General features: G+C 43.4%; 2 protein-coding genes and 1 long non-coding RNA gene across 4 annotated transcripts in view; 2 read left to right on the forward strand and 1 right to left on the reverse strand.

Annotated features, from left to right (window-relative positions):
• Positions 1 to 15,757, forward strand: lrrc31 (leucine rich repeat containing 31). Of its 2 annotated transcripts, none has more exons than XM_034187914.1 (10): positions 1 to 268; positions 5,719 to 5,901; positions 6,986 to 7,132; positions 7,402 to 7,569; positions 8,456 to 8,620; positions 8,789 to 8,983; positions 9,294 to 9,461; positions 10,616 to 10,780; positions 14,227 to 14,382; positions 15,142 to 15,757. In XM_034187914.1, the coding sequence occupies exons 1-10, from the start codon at positions 256 to 258 to the stop codon at positions 15,483 to 15,485; spliced, it is 1,704 nt and encodes a 567-aa protein (XP_034043805.1). In that variant the 5' UTR covers positions 1 to 255; the 3' UTR covers positions 15,486 to 15,757. The 2 variants fall into 2 exon arrangements, with proteins under 2 accessions (XP_034043805.1, XP_034043877.1); XM_034187986.1 differs by having other exon boundaries at positions 6,995 to 7,132.
• LOC117526286 lies at positions 275 to 1,925 on the forward strand. Its single transcript, XR_004565257.1, has 2 exons — positions 275 to 759; positions 1,809 to 1,925. It is a non-coding gene; the product is annotated as an uncharacterized LOC117526286 (long non-coding RNA).
• lrrc34 (leucine rich repeat containing 34) overlaps positions 15,749 to 16,800 on the reverse strand; it is a 27,532-nt gene continuing 26,480 nt past the window's right edge. Inside the window, exons 9-11 of the mRNA XM_034188203.1 lie at positions 16,047 to 16,173; positions 15,819 to 15,968; positions 15,749 to 15,777 (exon numbers count right to left, since the gene is read on the reverse strand). Of these exons, the coding sequence (XP_034044094.1) occupies positions 15,834 to 15,968; positions 16,047 to 16,173 (262 nt within the window). The 3' untranslated portion in view covers positions 15,749 to 15,777; positions 15,819 to 15,833. The remainder of the gene's footprint in view (positions 15,778 to 15,818; positions 15,969 to 16,046; positions 16,174 to 16,800) is intronic.

Consider the following 16,800-nt stretch of genomic DNA (forward strand, 5'->3'; position numbering starts at 1 on the left):
AAACGTTTACTGAAGGTGTCGCACTTCCGGGAAGAGCCGCCTGACGAGCACGAGACGTGACGTCACCCAGGTGACAGCGCTGACGGTGACCTGCTCCGAGCTGATTTACCGAAAGTTAATCAGAGTTCAAACTCGAGTTGTCAATCAGTTAATGCTGCGGTGAACTGGCGGGAACGATCACGTGACTTTATTTTTTATTTTTAACGTCAAACTGTCGGTTAAAAAAAAAAAAATTTCTGCTCATCAACAGCAAACATGGAGTCTGCAGGTAAAATGACTTTTGGGTCCTTTCAGCTTGAATTAATTCAATGTTTGCACTTTTATGTTGACTAAATATAACAATCTAATTAAAATGCTGACATGAAGATAGTCATTTTAGAGATAAAGTGGTGTAAAAATCATAGTTCTAAACTGGAGAGCTCTGATTGGATGAAATACGAAAAGGCGCTTTTCTACTACAAAGCTCCAGCTCTACTCGGTTTGGTTCCAAGCGCGTCCTTTTCTACTGCAAATAGTACCTCTTCAACGTGGGCGGGGTCAGCAGAGCCAACTGTAGTGACGTCGTTTTATACGCGACAAAAAACATAAACAATGGCGGATTCCGTGTGTTTACTGCTGTGTGAGTTTTTAAGAGAAAGTTTCTGGCGGTGAGACAAAACACGCTTGAGAAGTACAGAAGACTTTGGGAATTCATACAACAATATGAAGATGAAGACGAGAAGATACAAGCTGCTAGAGACGAAGAGGCAAAGCATGACGGTAAGCTAATCGTTGGCTTCCTAAGAGCTCGTAAATGAGTAATAACTGCAGGCTGTCGCTATTAACTATTAAAATTGTGGCTGTCAAAATAAAGCGTTAATTTACATGAATTACAATACCTATCAGGCCTTCAGTCACACTTTGCTCCGTTTTGGTTTTGACGTGACTTGGTCTGTAAATAAAGACGCGTTTCTGAGAGCAATAAACGTGTTAATGTCACTTTTTTTACCAAAGTAACTTGCTTCGATAACTTATTGTTAAATCTCAAATGTGGGAGTTTGTGCGTTTACTGACGTTCATGCACAAAATGTTGATTCGCTTTTAATGACCGTTAATTAACGTCGTCACTGAACTCAAACAGGCTTAAAACACAAAAACGTTTGTTTTTCATCCAGATTTTAAAGTCCATTGGACAAATTTAAAATATGAAATCTAATAAGATAATTATTAAAGGAGTCATATTGTGCAGAAAGAATCAGCCTCCAAACTCCCACAATTCTGTTTTTATAGACATTCTTTATAATGTAGCGGTGGTGGCCAATTGGTTAATGCGCTTGGTTACAGTTCAGAAGGTTCCGGGTTCAAATCCCACCCCTGCCCCATTTCTCCATGTAATGTGGAGTTGCGTCAGGAAGGGCATCCGGTGTAAAACTTGTGCCAATTCAAACACCTTGGATTTGCTGTGGCGACCCCAAGTGCAAACAAGGGAGCAGCCGAAGGGACTTACTTTACTTACTATTGTCATTGTACACATACAATGAAATTTGTCTGCATTTAACCCATCCAAATTACAGTTAGACAGTTCTCCCAATTTAAGATCAATTTACAGCTTAATACCTCCTTGATATGTAACAAAAATAACCCTGATCCTTTTTTACCTTATTAAATGCCCCAAGCACACACAGATCGGAGGTTTTTTTTTAATATACCTGCAATTAAATGATTCATTTAGATTAACTAACCACAAACCCTGTAATCAATTACATTATATTTTTAATAACCTGACAGCACTAATTAAAATATGTATGCTGTGTGTGTGTGTGTTTCAGATGGTTTTCTCAGTCACCGCTGCAAAGGTTCATGCCATGGAATGGTACACCTTTTTCATCATGTTATACATGTTATGTTTCACTGTGAATTTTGAATAAATTTTTGTACTTTTTGCTGAAATGTCTCCACTTTTGTGTAACATCAGTTTGATTTGTAAAAGTTACCAAGGTTTACTGATTTAAAGGCTAATAGTTTGAAAAGCTGTATAAGCATAATCCAGTAGTAAAATAAGTTTTACATTTAATGGGGTCATAAATGTAAATTGAAGTAAACAGACAGTAAAACTGGTTGTTCAAAATTCCTTGATGTAATGGTGCCTTCACTGAAGTGACTAAACCTTTGTTTGTTAAATACCATTTGGTAAAATCTCAGTTTAGACATGATTATTCCAGCATCTGTGTAAAGATTCAGCTAGGTGTAATGTGCAGTGTCTTCTGGAGCGCAAAAACCCAAATTAAACATTCTTAGAAATGAACCTTCATTGCACCAAAACGTCAATGACAAAATGTTTTTTACTGTTGACTCAGCATGAAATGATACAGTCACATGAGTCAAATTGTTTACTGCAACAAAAAATAAAAAAGAGCAAATACAAAAAAAAAAAAAAACAACACACAAACTATACAAAAGTTTCATGTGTCTGTAGTCTGGGGTGAGGGCGCAGGTCAACATGCCCTGGTCATGTATCGCGTGCACAAGGTCGCCCAGCACGCCAAGATATGCCTGATTAAATGCAGCTTCCACCACCGTTGCTTCCTCAAGGATCAATCGGATGTGTCAATCACACTGGGCCCAGTTCAGCTTCAGCCTCAACATCACTCAAGATGGACAGATTTGCTTGCTGGAACAGGCTCCTTTTTCTCTTTCCTGGACAATAACGAAGGTAGAAATGGGAAAGCAAGTTAAAAAAAAAAAAAAAACCTTCAGTCTCTGTATGATCATTCCCCAGAGTTTTAGTTATCTTAGTCACTTTGCATAAAAATTATGCTCTTTCAAAATTATCCTCCAACAAATCAGACCATTTGGAGCATCATTTTGAAAGAACATGACTTTTATGCAAAGTGATCAAGATGAACTGAAACTCGGGAATGATCATACAGAGACTGAAGGTTTTTTTTTTTTTATAACTTTGTGGGATTTATGACAATATTTATGGGTTCTGGATTTTTATTTATTTTTTGGTGAAGGGGGTGGGTGGGGTGTCACCCTGTATATATATATCGTATTTGGGGAAGTTACGTGATGTGAGATGTTATCCTTACCAGCTGGTGTGCTGTGTGGTGCTGGACGTTGATACAGATGTTGAAGCTGGTGTTCGAACCCTCCTCGCTTATGGAACTGGATTCTTCAACAAAAACACAAAATGGCGACATGTTAAAAAAAAACAGAACAGTAATGGCACTAAATGAGTCAAATGTACACGTTTGTTGTCTTGCTGACTAGGTGTTTTTCTGTCAGAAGTTAATACTTTAAAGCGGAGCATGGAGTTAGCTAGCTCGCTAGTTAGCAATCAGCTAGCTCACTGTGTCCGCGTACATGAGACAACGACGTTACTTTAACACAACTTTAGACTCAGTCTTAGTTTGTTAAAGTGTGCTTCCCACCAATGGGATAAGTAACGTTAAACGGTGCTTTCAAGCAGCCTACAGACAGTCACAAAAACACTTACCGTCCGTCGCTTCCAACAAAGCCGAGTCGCGGTCATCCTGCCTCCCGTAGTTGGCCGTTCGCTGTCCGTAAACAGTGTTCCTGCGGTCGAACCATTTCCAGCCCTCACGGTCCGACCTACTCCGATCGTTGTGGTCCTGTAATCACTTTTAAGCTTTTTCAGCTGTTCTCTGCGTTGCTGTAATATCCGGTGAGCCGAGTGCGGCCAAAGACATGGGAGATTTTCTCATTTCGGATCGCTTCATCCACCTCTCTATTCTCTCCTCCGCCACCAAACACAAACGTCCGCAACTCATCCACAGTGTGGTTTTGTGCGAGAGAAAAAAAGCTCGCCGTGAAACGAAAGGATGTTCGCTGTAACGGCACTGTGACTATTTAAAAATGGCGGGGTTTGATTTTGGTCTCCGACGGGGCGCTCATGACTCATCCAGTGACGACATTCTCTGACCAATCAGTGGCCGGCAGCCTGTTGACGTCACATTTTAGTATCGGCTCGGCTCGCTTGGAACCGCTCCTGAGCAGGTACTAAAAAATGCACCCGGTACCAGGTACTAACTCTAATGGAAAAGCAAAAAACCGAGTAGAGTCGAGCCGAGTAGTGCTACCTTTGTGAAGAACAAAAGCGCCAAAAGTTTAATCCAAACTCTTCACTGTGACCTCCAGATAAAATAATCTCAGAATGATGTGCAAAGGAAAAAAACAAAAGGATTACAAATGTCTGCAGGGAACAATTTCAAATATAATACATGTTTTGTTCACAGAGCGCATCATTTTCATTTCAAAATGTTTCACGTTTGTACAAATCTGTTTTTGTGTATGGATCCATGCATAGAGGGGTTCAGGGGGTTCAACCGCCGTCCAAAACCACCTCCGTGTTGGTCTCACAGGACGGCTGTAGATGGATTTGAATCATATGCGCTTGCGTCAGCCAAGCTTGAACCTTTGTGCGCATGCGTGAGTTTTTTCACGCCTGTCGGTTGCGTCACCGACAGGCAGGTATCAAGTTTGCATTAATGTTATCTTGGTTCTTCCTGGGTGCTTCTTATGGCAACTGATTGTCGCGGCTCGTCTTTAGTCTTCTCAGGATGTCGTCTTTTAGATAACACAAACTAATTGCAAGTGATATGCTAGAAAATGACACAACACTTTAGAATAATTCAGCCTTAAGCAAGATAAAATGCACAGAGTTTTTAAGTTTATTTAAGCCTTCGACACAAAGCTTAGACAAACTGAGTCCTCTAGAGAGACCGAATATGACAACCGCGCTCATCTATTTATTGGAGACCCGCGGGCATCGCTCCTCCTTCGACTTTTTTATTTATTTCATTCCCAAGACATGGTTTTCTATTGGAAGCGTCCTCTAGTGAACCCTAAGCAGGTGTTAGGCCATTATTTCAATGTGACAAACGCTCCCATTAAAACGTGAAGGATTTACAACTGATTTTTTTAAAAGACCTTCAGCCACAGGTGCAGCTGGCCTGAGGCCCCTGCACATGGCCTGCAGGAAAGCACCTAAAAGGCCTTGGAAAGCCCCTGACAGACTGAATGACTAATAGAGCCCTTTTTTTTGGGTTGAACACCTGCTAGTTCAACCAGAGGACATACAGTTCGAATCAGGACACTTGATAGTTCATCACAGTTCAAATATGGACCTAAAACGTCTTCTACATGATCCAATCCCAAGCAAGGACTATTTGTATATAAAAATGTATTTCCTAAAATGATACATTTTGGATTTCAAATGAAATTTATGTAGCTTTTTACCCCTCGAAATCCTCAAAAAGCTTCTGCTTCGGGGGGCTTTGCCCCCCTGAACCCCCCATGAGGGCGTTGCCCCTCAACCCCACCAGGGGCCCTGTGGCCCAATGGACCCCCAACTCAAGGATTTGAACCCCCCCCCCCTTTCACATTCCTATATACAGCCCTGTGGATGGACTGACACATGGTTCAGGGTCCATGTGGAGTTCTGAGACTTGTCAGGGTCTGGGAGTCCACACGGATCCACGGTCATGTAAGTGGTGATTTTGAGGTCCTCGGCACATCTGTATCGGTGTCACGTCCTGTTCAGTGCTGCTTGTCCCATTTCTCACGTCTTTACACAACATCTATAAACTCTTTAAGTAAACTAGATGCTGACCCAAATCGGACTGATCGTGCAGGAGGATCTGGATGTTTCTTTACATCTGGAGACACACTAAACCAGTCCCAAAACCGACCTCTGCTCTGTCTGTCGTTGGTCAGATGGTCAACAACGGTGGGACACTGGAAGTCCAAGACGTTCCCCTCTGGATGTCATCATGAGCCAGATCCGCAGGAAGTGCACAGTCTCAGACAGGAAGCCGCTGGTTCGCCTTCTGTCTCGCACCTCAGACCGGACAGGGATCCCTGAAGACAACGAGATGGAGACACAAATACAAAACTCAGGTGAGGACAGAAGGCAAATAATCTTGTTTTTCTCTGAGTATCCAGATTTGCTGTGTGACAATTATGAAGTTCCCACAATGCAACAGGAAGTAACACCCATCAGGGGTACACTACTTTATGGAGAGAAATGACAGTAGCATCCTGTGAAGACACACTCCCCTCTGTGTGTGTGTGTTGTTATCTGAGCTTGTCTGGCCACACATGCAGACTTTGTGCGTGTGAGTCCCACCCTGTGAAAACAGTGCCTCCTACTGGTGTCCATGAAGAGACCACAGAACTCACAACTGTTTAGCTACTTTTTCATTCATTCATTCATCTTCTACCGCTTAGTCCAGTTAAGGGTCGCGGGGGGCTGGAGCCCATCCACCCATCCATGGAGAGTGCGAGGCGGGGTACACCCAGGACAGGACGCCAGTCTGTCGCAAACAGACAAACAAACACAGACACACACACCTACAATTTAAAGATTCCAATCCACCTAACCCGCATGTCTTTGGATGTGGGAGGAAACCGGAGCACCCGGAGAAAACCCACGCAAACACGGGGAGAACATGCAAACTCCACACAGAAAGGCCACGGGAATTGAACCCACGACCTTCTCGCTATGAGGCAACAGTACTAACTAAGCCACCGTGCTGTCGCTACTTTTTCATCCAGAAGGAAATTTTAGGTGATGGTGGGCAATAGGGACTTTCCAGGAATTCCTCCAGAAATCACTTTTTTGAAAGTAATAAAAGAAATACGCACTGTATGATTTGAAATCTCGATGCAGTTTGTGTTAAATCAAAGTGCGAGAAGAGAGAACGGAGTCTGTTAAAAACAAACCGCCTCTGCCACCCGCTTCACCGTGTGTTCGAAAGGCAGCCTGGGAGTAGAAGATGGACTACAGCGGGGGCAGATTATGAAGGAAGACTTGAAGGAAAAGGAAGTTCAAGACTGGACTGTGTCACAGGTCCATGAACTAACCACTTGTGCAGGACGACTGGTGACTATGACCACTGGACTTTTCATTGAGATTCTGGATTTACCAGTCAATTTTTTGGGGTAATAAAATGAATGAATAAATGATCCCGGTCTGTTTGAGGTTTCACAGAGCCAGCGTTGGACAGCGAGCGGGACGCTGGTTGGGGACGAGTGTGTGTTTTCCTGCAGAAGTTGGGGAAGAAAGCTGACAGCCAGAGCCTCAGCCTTGCTCACTGCGACCTCACCACCACCGACCTGCTGGAGCTTGGTACAAACACACCACTCAGCAGAGAAACAGTCACACCTACAATCCAGGTCAGTAACCTCTGGCCCCAGCACGGCCTGGCTGCCCGCGCTGGTTGGCGCCCTTAGAGAGCAGCTTCATGGTGTCACCCCCCCCCCCCCATTCTTTGGTTTGAAAAACACATGACATCGACACCAAACCATGTGGTTTGTTTCCCTGAAACCAATATGTATCTGACCTTCGCCTTCACGCTTGAATGTTTCTTCATCCTGTCTTTTTGTTTGTCCCATCAGCCACATTGCTGCAGTGTCTCCCTCTGCTGGAGGAGGTGGACCTCTCCTGGAATAAGCTGATTGGTGGTTGCCTGCACGCACTGACCTCTCACCTGCAGTACGTGGGCGGGATCAGAACCCTGAAGCTCTGCAGCTGTCGGCTGAACACCGATGACCTCACAGCACTGGGTGGGGCTAATGATACATTTACATGAGCATTTCTATTTTGTTTCGTTTTTGACCTTATTGTTTATTTTCAAAGTCAGGCTTCAAAGAAAATCTTGACTATGAAAAGAAAAAAAAAATGTAATTTTATTGCTTCAACATTAAGTCGGCATTCAATATTTTAGTCGCACGATTATTAAATGCACTGCATCACCTTCACCAGTGTCAGCTGAACTGCACACTGGGAGCAACTTAAGCATTAAGGACCTTTAGTGATTATTCTGGCCTGAATAGGATTGGAACCAAGGATCCTCTGGTCACCAACCCTCTGCTTTTACCACTTCACCATCACATCAGTTAAAGTGAACACTGGAAGAATCTGTTGATTTTTGCTCAGTGTTGAACTCGGTTGACCAGGTGCTGCTCTGGGGGACATTCTGAGAACTTCACAGGATCCTTGTGAAGTTCCTGGACATCATAGTCAGTCTGTACGAAGTTACCGTGAGCGCCGCGCGGTGTGGAGACAGAGACGGAGGCGTTTGGCGATGCCTCTTTTTTTTTTTTTTTTTTTGCAGGAGAATAAAGTCTTTTGGGTCCCGGTGCTTCCTGTGTTACTGTACGATTGTCAGACTTGGACTCTGAAACTGGATCTTTGGTACCAGGTCCCTTTGCAGGTTCCTGGGTACCACTACAATGTCTTTGAGTGTTTATTTAGAGAGGCTTGTTCTCAGATCATGATCTGGTGCATAGTCGCACCGTGTTTTTGTAACTCTGGTCTAAAATGTAAGGGATCTTATTCCAGGGAGGATTCAGTTTTTACGCTGAGGTTTTTGAGTCATCTCACAAACATCTCGTTATTAGCCGTAGCAAAGAAAACCTTCTAATGATGCGTCTCTGTGTGTCTGTGTAGGCGACGCCCTGGAATCTGTCCCTCTTTTGGAGAATCTGGATCTGTCCTGGAATAGCGGTGTTGGAGGCGGAGCTTTGCAACATCTGCTGGGCAAACTTCCTCCAGGACTCAGAGGGCTCCACCTGGTGGCCTGTCACCTGACTGCACCTGACACCGTGGCTCTGGGTGCTAACCCCAACCCACACTGATTTATACTGTATACATAAGAACAGAGGCTAGGCGGCAGTATAACGCCTTATCCAGTCAGGGAGCCATTTCCTACATGTCCCATGATGCCTCTGGAGGAAAATACTTTAGGCTGCAGACACTTTACATCCTTTTTGTGTCTTCCAGGGGGAATGGTGTCTGTCCTCTCCAGGCTCAGCGTGCTGGATGTTTCCTGGAATCCTCTGCTCACTCAGAAATCTGTGGTTGATAACGTGGACGGCGGTTTTGAAAAGTTAGCCGCCTCTCTCTCTCACGCCACCTCACTCACCGCTCTTCGATTACAAGCCTGCGGCCTGACGAGCACCAGCCTCCATGCCCTGGGTAGGGGGTGTGCTGTAGGTCTGTGGTTCCTGACCCTGGTCCTCAGGGACCTGCTGAGCACACATCATTGAACTGATGTTTTTGGCAGAGCAGGTTAGTGGGGGGGGTCCCTGCAGACCAGTGTTGGGCAACCACTGCTGCAGGTCATAGTTCCCAACACCAGGTCAGTCGTTACCGGGCTGTGAAATTTCTGGAGGAACCCAGTCCTCTGTTACTGCAAAAATACTCACCACATGTATTTACTGTATATATTAGTATGTCAAAGCTTGAAGCCGATACCTGGTTTGTAAGCTGAGGTGGATCTGTGCAGGTGGTTCAGTCCGGCGCCTCCCCTCTGTGCGCGAGTTGGACCTGTCCTGTAGCAAAGAACTGGGTGGAGGACTAACCCACATCCACACCCACCTGAGTCTCCTCACACGCCTGGAGAGCCTTGACCTCCACCTGTGCAGCCTGACCCACAGAGACCTGGAAGTTCTGAGTGAGTCTGTGTAGTTATACTACTACACTACTACAAATATGAGTACATCCATCCTCACCTCAAACAACCTAGTGTCAATCTGAGTATGTCTCCAGTACTGCAGCTACTACTAGTAGTAATATTACTAATAATACCATTATTGTCTCATGCTGTACTACTACTGGCTACTATAAAGTGATTCACAACACCTACTACTACTACTACTACTACTACTATTAAACCCAGTTATTATTTCTGCTGTTGTTATTGACTGTACTGTTGGTATCATGGTCTCAGGTACTTGTACTACAGCTGCTACTGCTACATGCACTACTGATGTCATTGTGTAACTGTACAACAACTCTTAATGAGATAAATACTAGTATATGTAGACCCGGGTTCCAGTCCTGGTCAGGCTTCCTGTCTGTGTCGTCTCAGTCCACCCAGCTGTACGTTGGTACCCATGCAGCCTGGAGAAGTGACTTGTGATGGACTGGCGTCATGTCTGGGGCGGGGGCCTGTGATCAGTCAGCGGTGGATTGGATTAAAAAATAATTTTTTAAAAAAATTAGCAAAAGAGGAGTTAAAGATGAATCTAATGTCAATTTTATTTCTATAGTACATTTTCAACAACACCAACTGCCCAAAGTGCTTCACATGTTAAAAAACAATATCAAAAACATTACAAAAAACAGGGCAATTAAAATCCACATTAACAAAAGACAAGTATTTTGTCTATGATTAATTACTTCTCATAGCACTGAAAGTACTTTATTTACATGTACTACTACATCTAAAAGTTGGGCTATCAGTTACTGTTACCAGTAAAATGGTAGTAGAATTAATTGCCACTAACAGTTTTACCCGTACTACCAGTAGTAGTACAACTGCAGCTCATAATACTACAATTGCTACTTCTACCACTACTGTCACTGCTGCTAAAGATGCTACAGCCAACATAAGCCCCGCTGGCAAACATACAGGTCTTATCACAAGTACATGTAGTACCACTGTCACTGCAAATTGTAGTTCTACCATCTACTCACAGCACAACTAATACTACAATTTAAACACATTCAGCACTTATCGATGCTCCTGATACTACAGTTGTTACTGTTTTTAGTGCCATGCGTGTCTGCAGGTACCCGCGGCAGTGATGTCACTCTTGTCTCCAGTCCAGGTGCTTCCTTCTCTCACTGCACTCACGGATCTGGACGTGTCATCCAATAAGGAGGTAGGAGGCATGGTCCACCCGCTAGTCTCCGCCCTCCCTCTGACACAGATGAGGCATCTGCCGCTCAACAGCTGCAGCCTGAATGAAGAATCCTTCACTGCTCTCGGTACAAAAGTACTACTGCTGCCAGCTAGGAAATACTATGTTATAATAATCTGTTCTAAAAAAAATTTAAACAAAAAAACATGAACCTCTGTGTTTGTGTCTATATTCCGCAAGTGGGAAAAGGCATTCTTGGTAAATCAAGGGATAATCTGGGATCAAAGGTCACTCTCAGATTTTTAGGTTTATCATGATGACAAATGACACATCAATCAATCAATCAATCAATTTTTTTTATATAGCGCCAAATCACAACAAACAGTTGCCCCAAGGCGCTCCATATTGCAAGGCAAGGCCATACAATAATTATGTAAAACCCCAACGGTCAAAACGACCCCCTGTGAGCAAGCACTTGGCTACAGTGGGAAGGAAAAACTCCCTTTTAACAGGAAGAAACCTCCAGCAGAACCAGGCTCAGGGAGGGGCAGTCTTCTGCTGGGACTGGTTGGGGCTGAGGGAGAGAACCAGGAAAAAGACATGCTGTGGAGGGGAGCAGAGATCGATCACTAATGATTAAATGCAGAGTGGTGCATACAGAGCAAAAAGAAAAAGAAACAGTGCATCATGGGAACCCCCCAGCAGTCTACGTCTATAGCAGCATAACTAAGGGATGGTTCAGGGTCACCTGATCCAGCCCTAACTATAAGCTTTAGCAAAAAGGAAAGTTTTAAGCCTAATCTTAAAAGTAGAGAGGGTGTCTGTCTCCCTGATCTGAATTGGGAGCTGGTTCCACAGGAGAGGAGCCTGAAAGCTGAAGGCTCTGCCTCCCATTCTACTCTTACAAACCCTAGGAACTACAAGTAAGCCTGCAGTCTGAGAGCGAAGCGCTCTATTGGGGTAATATGGTACTACGAGGTCCCTAAGATAAGATGGGACCTGATTATTCAAAACCTTATAAGTAAGAAGAAGAATTTTAAATTCTATTCTAGAATTAACAGGAAGCCAATGAAGAGAGGCCAATATGGGTGAGATATGCTCTCTCCTTCTAGTCCCCGTCAGTACTCTAGCTGCAGCATTTTGAATTAACTGAAGGCTTTTTAGGGAACTTTTAGGACAACCTGATAATAATGAATTACAATAGTCCAGCCTAGAGGAAATAAATGCATGAATTAGTTTTTCAGCATCACTCTGAGACAAGACCTTTCTGATTTTAGAGATATTGCGTAAATGCAAAAAAGCAGTCCTACATATTTGTTTAATATGCACTTTGAATGACATATCCTGATCAAAAATGACTCCAAGATTTCTCACAGTATTACTAGAGGTCAGGGTAATGCCATCCAGAGTAAGGATCTGGTTAGACACCATGTTTCTAAGATTTGTGGGGCCAAGTACAATAACTTCAGTTTTATCTGAGTTTAAAAGCAGGAAATTAGAGGTCATCCATGTCTTTATGTCTGTAAGACAATCCTGCAGTTTAGCTAATTGGTGTGTGTCCTCTGGCTTCATGGATAGATAAAGCTGGGTATCATCTGCGTAACAATGAAAATTTAAGCAATACCGTCTAATAATACTGCCTAAGGGAAGCATGTATAAAGTGAATAAAATTGGTCCTAGCACAGAACCTTGTGGAACTCCATAATTAACTTTAGTCTGTGAAGAAGATTCCCCATTTACATGAACAAATTGTAATCTATTAGACAAATATGATTCAAACCACCGCAGCGCAGTGCCTTTAATACCTATGGCATGCTCTAATCTCTGTAATAAAATTTTATGGTCAACAGTATCAAAAGCAGCACTGAGATCTAACAGAACAAGCACAGAGATGAGTCCACTGTCCGAGGCCATAAGAAGATCATTTGTAACCTTCACTAATGCTGTTTCTGTACTATGATGAATTCTAAAACCTGACTGAAACTCTTCAAATAGACCATTCCTCTGCAGATGATCAGTTAGCTGTTTTACAACTACCCTTTCAAGAATTTTTGAGAGAAAAGGAAGGTTGGAGATTAGCCTATAATTAGCTAAGATAGCTGGGTCAAGTGATGGCTTTTTAAGTAATGGTTTAATTACTGCCACCTTAAAAGCCTGTGGTACATAGCCAACTAACAAAGATAGATTGATCATATTTAAGATCGAAGCATTAAATAATGGTAGGGCTTCCTTGAGCAGCCTGGTAGGAATGGGGTCTAATAAACATGTTGATGGTTTGGATGAAGTAACTAATGAGAATAACTCAGACAGAACAATCGGAGAGAAAGAGTCTAACCAAATACCGGCATCACTGAAAGCAGCCAAAGATAACGATACGTCTTTGGGATGGTTATGAGTAATTTTTCTCTAATAGTTAAAATTTTGTTAGCAAAGAAAGTCATGAAGTCATTACTAGTTAAAGTTAATGGAATACTCAGCTCAATAGAGCTCTGACTCTTTGTCAGCCTGGCTACAGTGCTGAAAAGAAACCTGGGGTTGTTCTTATTTTCTTCAATTAGTGATGAGTAGAAAGATGTCCTAGCTTTACGAAGGGCTTTTTTATAGAGCAACAGACTCTTTTTCCAGGCTAAGTGAAGATCTTCTAAATTAGTGAGACGCCATTTCCTCTCCAACTTACGGGTTATCTGCTTTAAGCTACGAGTTTGTGAGTTATACCACGGAGTCAGACACTTCTGATTTAAAGCTCTCTTTTTCAGAGGAGCTACAGCATCCAAAGTTGTCTTCAATGAGGATGTAAAACTATTGACGAGATACTCTATCTCCCTTACAGAGTTTAGGTAGCTACTCTGCACTGTGTTGGTATATGGCATTAGAGAACATAAAGAAGGAATCATATCCTTAAACCACATGGATCCAATGAAAATGTTAACGGACCAATGACTGAGTTAAACTCAGTCAATCAGTATCAGTCAATCAGGAAACCATGTAACACTCATTTTTTCACTGAAGCCAGACAATCCTCTGATATTTGCATTAATGGAAGTCTAAAACTGAGTGCCATCAGTGTAACATTGAAAACTAATCCCATAGGTTCATACTTTCTGGCCCAGAGATGCTATGAAAAACAAAAATAAAGGACCCATAAAAGAACCCTGAGGTACCCTATATTTCACTGAAGCCAGACAATCCTCTGATATTTGCTTTAATGGAAGTCTAAAACAGTGTGTCATCAGAGATGCTGTGTAAAACAAAAACAAAGGACCCACAACAGAACCCTGAGGCACCCCATATTTCATTGGAGATGATATGGGAGTAGTGTTATAGGAAGCGCATTGGTATTGGTTGGCAAAAAATGTCAACCAGGACAGAATGTAGCCAGAAAAGTTTTGCAGTGTTTCAGTGATCGATAGAATGAAAAGCAGCAGCAATCCACAGTGTGCAAAAGATCATCCGCCACAGCACAGAACCACTTTTGGGTCTGAAACAGCTGCATGAAAATGTTTGATAATTACTGACGTACTGTAAATAAAAAAAAAAATACCCCTTAAAAGTTGTTTGACTTTCTTGTGCCAGCTCTGGCCGTGCCGTACCTCCACAGTTTGGATGTCTCCTGGTGTAAAGTCGTCGGCGGTCGCTTGGCTCTGCTGCTGGATGCTTTGCAGCTGTCAGTCATCCTGGAGCTCCGCCTCAGCAGCTGTGAGCTCACCACCGAAGACCTGCAGCACCTCGGTATTTATTTAATTACTTTCATGTTTTTATTTTAAATAAATAAATGAGGAATACGTGGAGCAGCGGCAACAGATTCAGTGAGGCCAGATCTGTTTCTAGCATCCAAGATCAGATGATCCACTTGGTGTCGTACTCTGTTTAACTTCCTCTGCAAACGAACGGATGCAGAAATTGTAACGTTTTAGTCGTAAAATTACACAGAATATTTGAAGTGCTCGCTTACAGAGAAACCGCTTGTTTTCAGTGGGCAGGTTAAAAGGGGGCAGAGCTCAGTAAGCCCAGCGAGGTGTGGGCGTGGATACCATACGGTCGCCATCATTAGCTCCTCCTCCTCTTGTTGGCCCTTCACACGAACACGCTGAGACACTTTAGACCACATCAAGCGGAATCATGGGAAATAGAAATGATCATCGACAGGCAAGATTATATTTTGTCTTTATGAACAGTAACCAGACAAGAAATGATTTAGCTGATCAATGAATCACATCTAACTGGAATAAATCATTAAAAAAAATAGTTGTTTTTTTTCTTGCAAGAGAAAAGAGTTTTACTTATAAATTTGAAGGGTGTTTTTATTTTGTTTGTTTTAAAGTCTGGTACTGGTGGGTCCACAAAAGAGGCGGAGTCATAATTTTAAAATACGGCAGTATTGCTTGCTGTGTCTCTAGACCGACTGTTTAGTGTAAAAACTGATCTGATGTAACGTTATTGATATGTGATCAGGTATCACTGATTATTTTTGATTATTGTCCTGTGCAGCTGCGGTGTGCCGTCACGGCTGTCTGTCCTCTCTGCGAGTCTTGGATCTGTCCTACAACAGCCTGGTAAGCAATAACGGTTGGGCCACCCTGTTTACAGCAGGCGGACTGGGGTCGCTTGAGGACATTGATATCAGCCTACGACCTTTAACCTCCGGCCCCAGCGCGGCCTGGCTGCCCGCGCTGGTCGGCGCCCTGCCGCTCTTACCGGTGTTGGCCCGGCTGGCTGTACAGCGGTGGACGTTCAGCTTACAGGACAAACGACTGCTGGACCATTCGCTCAAGAAGAGAGGCATCCTGCTGGAGTGGGATCTGACCAATCAGGACAGCCGCCTGGAGGAGTAGAGACGCTGGTGCCAAAATTCAAGAATACCGACAAACTCTGGTGCCACTGCTTGTCAAAGTGGACAAAATACTCAGGAGACATTCTTCTGTTAAAACCAAAGAGTCAGAGTACAAACATTTACTCAGTTTTCAGATGATTTTGACAAAATGTGAGACAGCGATCAATCGCCCGATCAATCAAATCAGCAAGGCAAAAGCCAGTGACACGTTTGTGTTGATTATTTTAAAACAGTTTTGTCAAACTACAGGCCTAATAGTGGACGTGAGGGACTTAGCTGGATTCCAGAGGACAGAGTCCAGGTGGTCTGGCGGGCTGCAGGACGTGTGGGCGTGTCTGGAGGCGGAGCATCATTCTGTGCTGTAATAATGTCTTCTCAGTGTGTGAGAGACTCGAGCGAGAAAAACCCGACCATCCACCTCGTAGGCACTGACGTCTGTGTGTCTGGGCTGCAGGCGGCCAGCATCCATCAGCTCTCTGAAGGCCTTCGGGACAAGCAGACATAATCAGAGTGAGAGACGCGTCGGCTCCAGATGATCTTTGTCTGGTAGAATTGGTTTTACCCTGCAGACGGGCTCCTCCAGTTTGTTTCCCCAGATGTAGAGGTGAGTGAGTGTCGTGTTTGCTGTCACGGCCCGAGCCAGGGACAGCAGCCCGCCACTCGTGATGCCGTTACTGGTCACAGACAGCCTGAGAGACATATTGACATATTTACAGTGAAGTCTGGTTGCCGGTCATCTTGTCACCACCAGGTCCCACCTCGGCGCATCTCAGCTATTTCCCGTACAAACAGACTTGTGTCCATTCTCCGTTTTTGCAGTCTTTGGCCACCAGGTCTTAAAGTACACTTTCAGTCCTGCTCAGTTTGATCTCGGAGATAATTTCCGGCTCAGTCTCTCACTGCCCACCATTATTCTTCTGGTGTTTGCTTGAATCCATGTTGGTGACCTGATGTAATACACACATTAGGTCTACAACAAATACACCGCACCCTCTGCTGAATAACAGTGGTATTACATTCTTTTCACCTTGCCTGTAACAAGTGAATTTGAATTATATCGATTCAGTACTTTAAAAATCTATTTTTATATTGTTAAACAATTGTAATATGAGTGTTGATTTTCAATATTTCTAGTAAATATATATAATATACTAGAGCTTTTCATGAAATTGTATTGTACCTGCATTAATGGTAAATGTCCACTGGGTGGAGATATTGCTCCATTTCAAGAACCTTGCATAGAGCCAGCTGTGGGACATGACGAGAAACCTGTTGCTTACAGTAGTAGATATATCCAATTTTCCTGCAATTGTTGA

This window comes from Thalassophryne amazonica, chromosome 1 (assembly GCF_902500255.1).
Source record: "Thalassophryne amazonica chromosome 1, fThaAma1.1, whole genome shotgun sequence".
NCBI classification, from domain to species: domain Eukaryota; kingdom Metazoa; phylum Chordata; class Actinopteri; order Batrachoidiformes; family Batrachoididae; genus Thalassophryne; species Thalassophryne amazonica.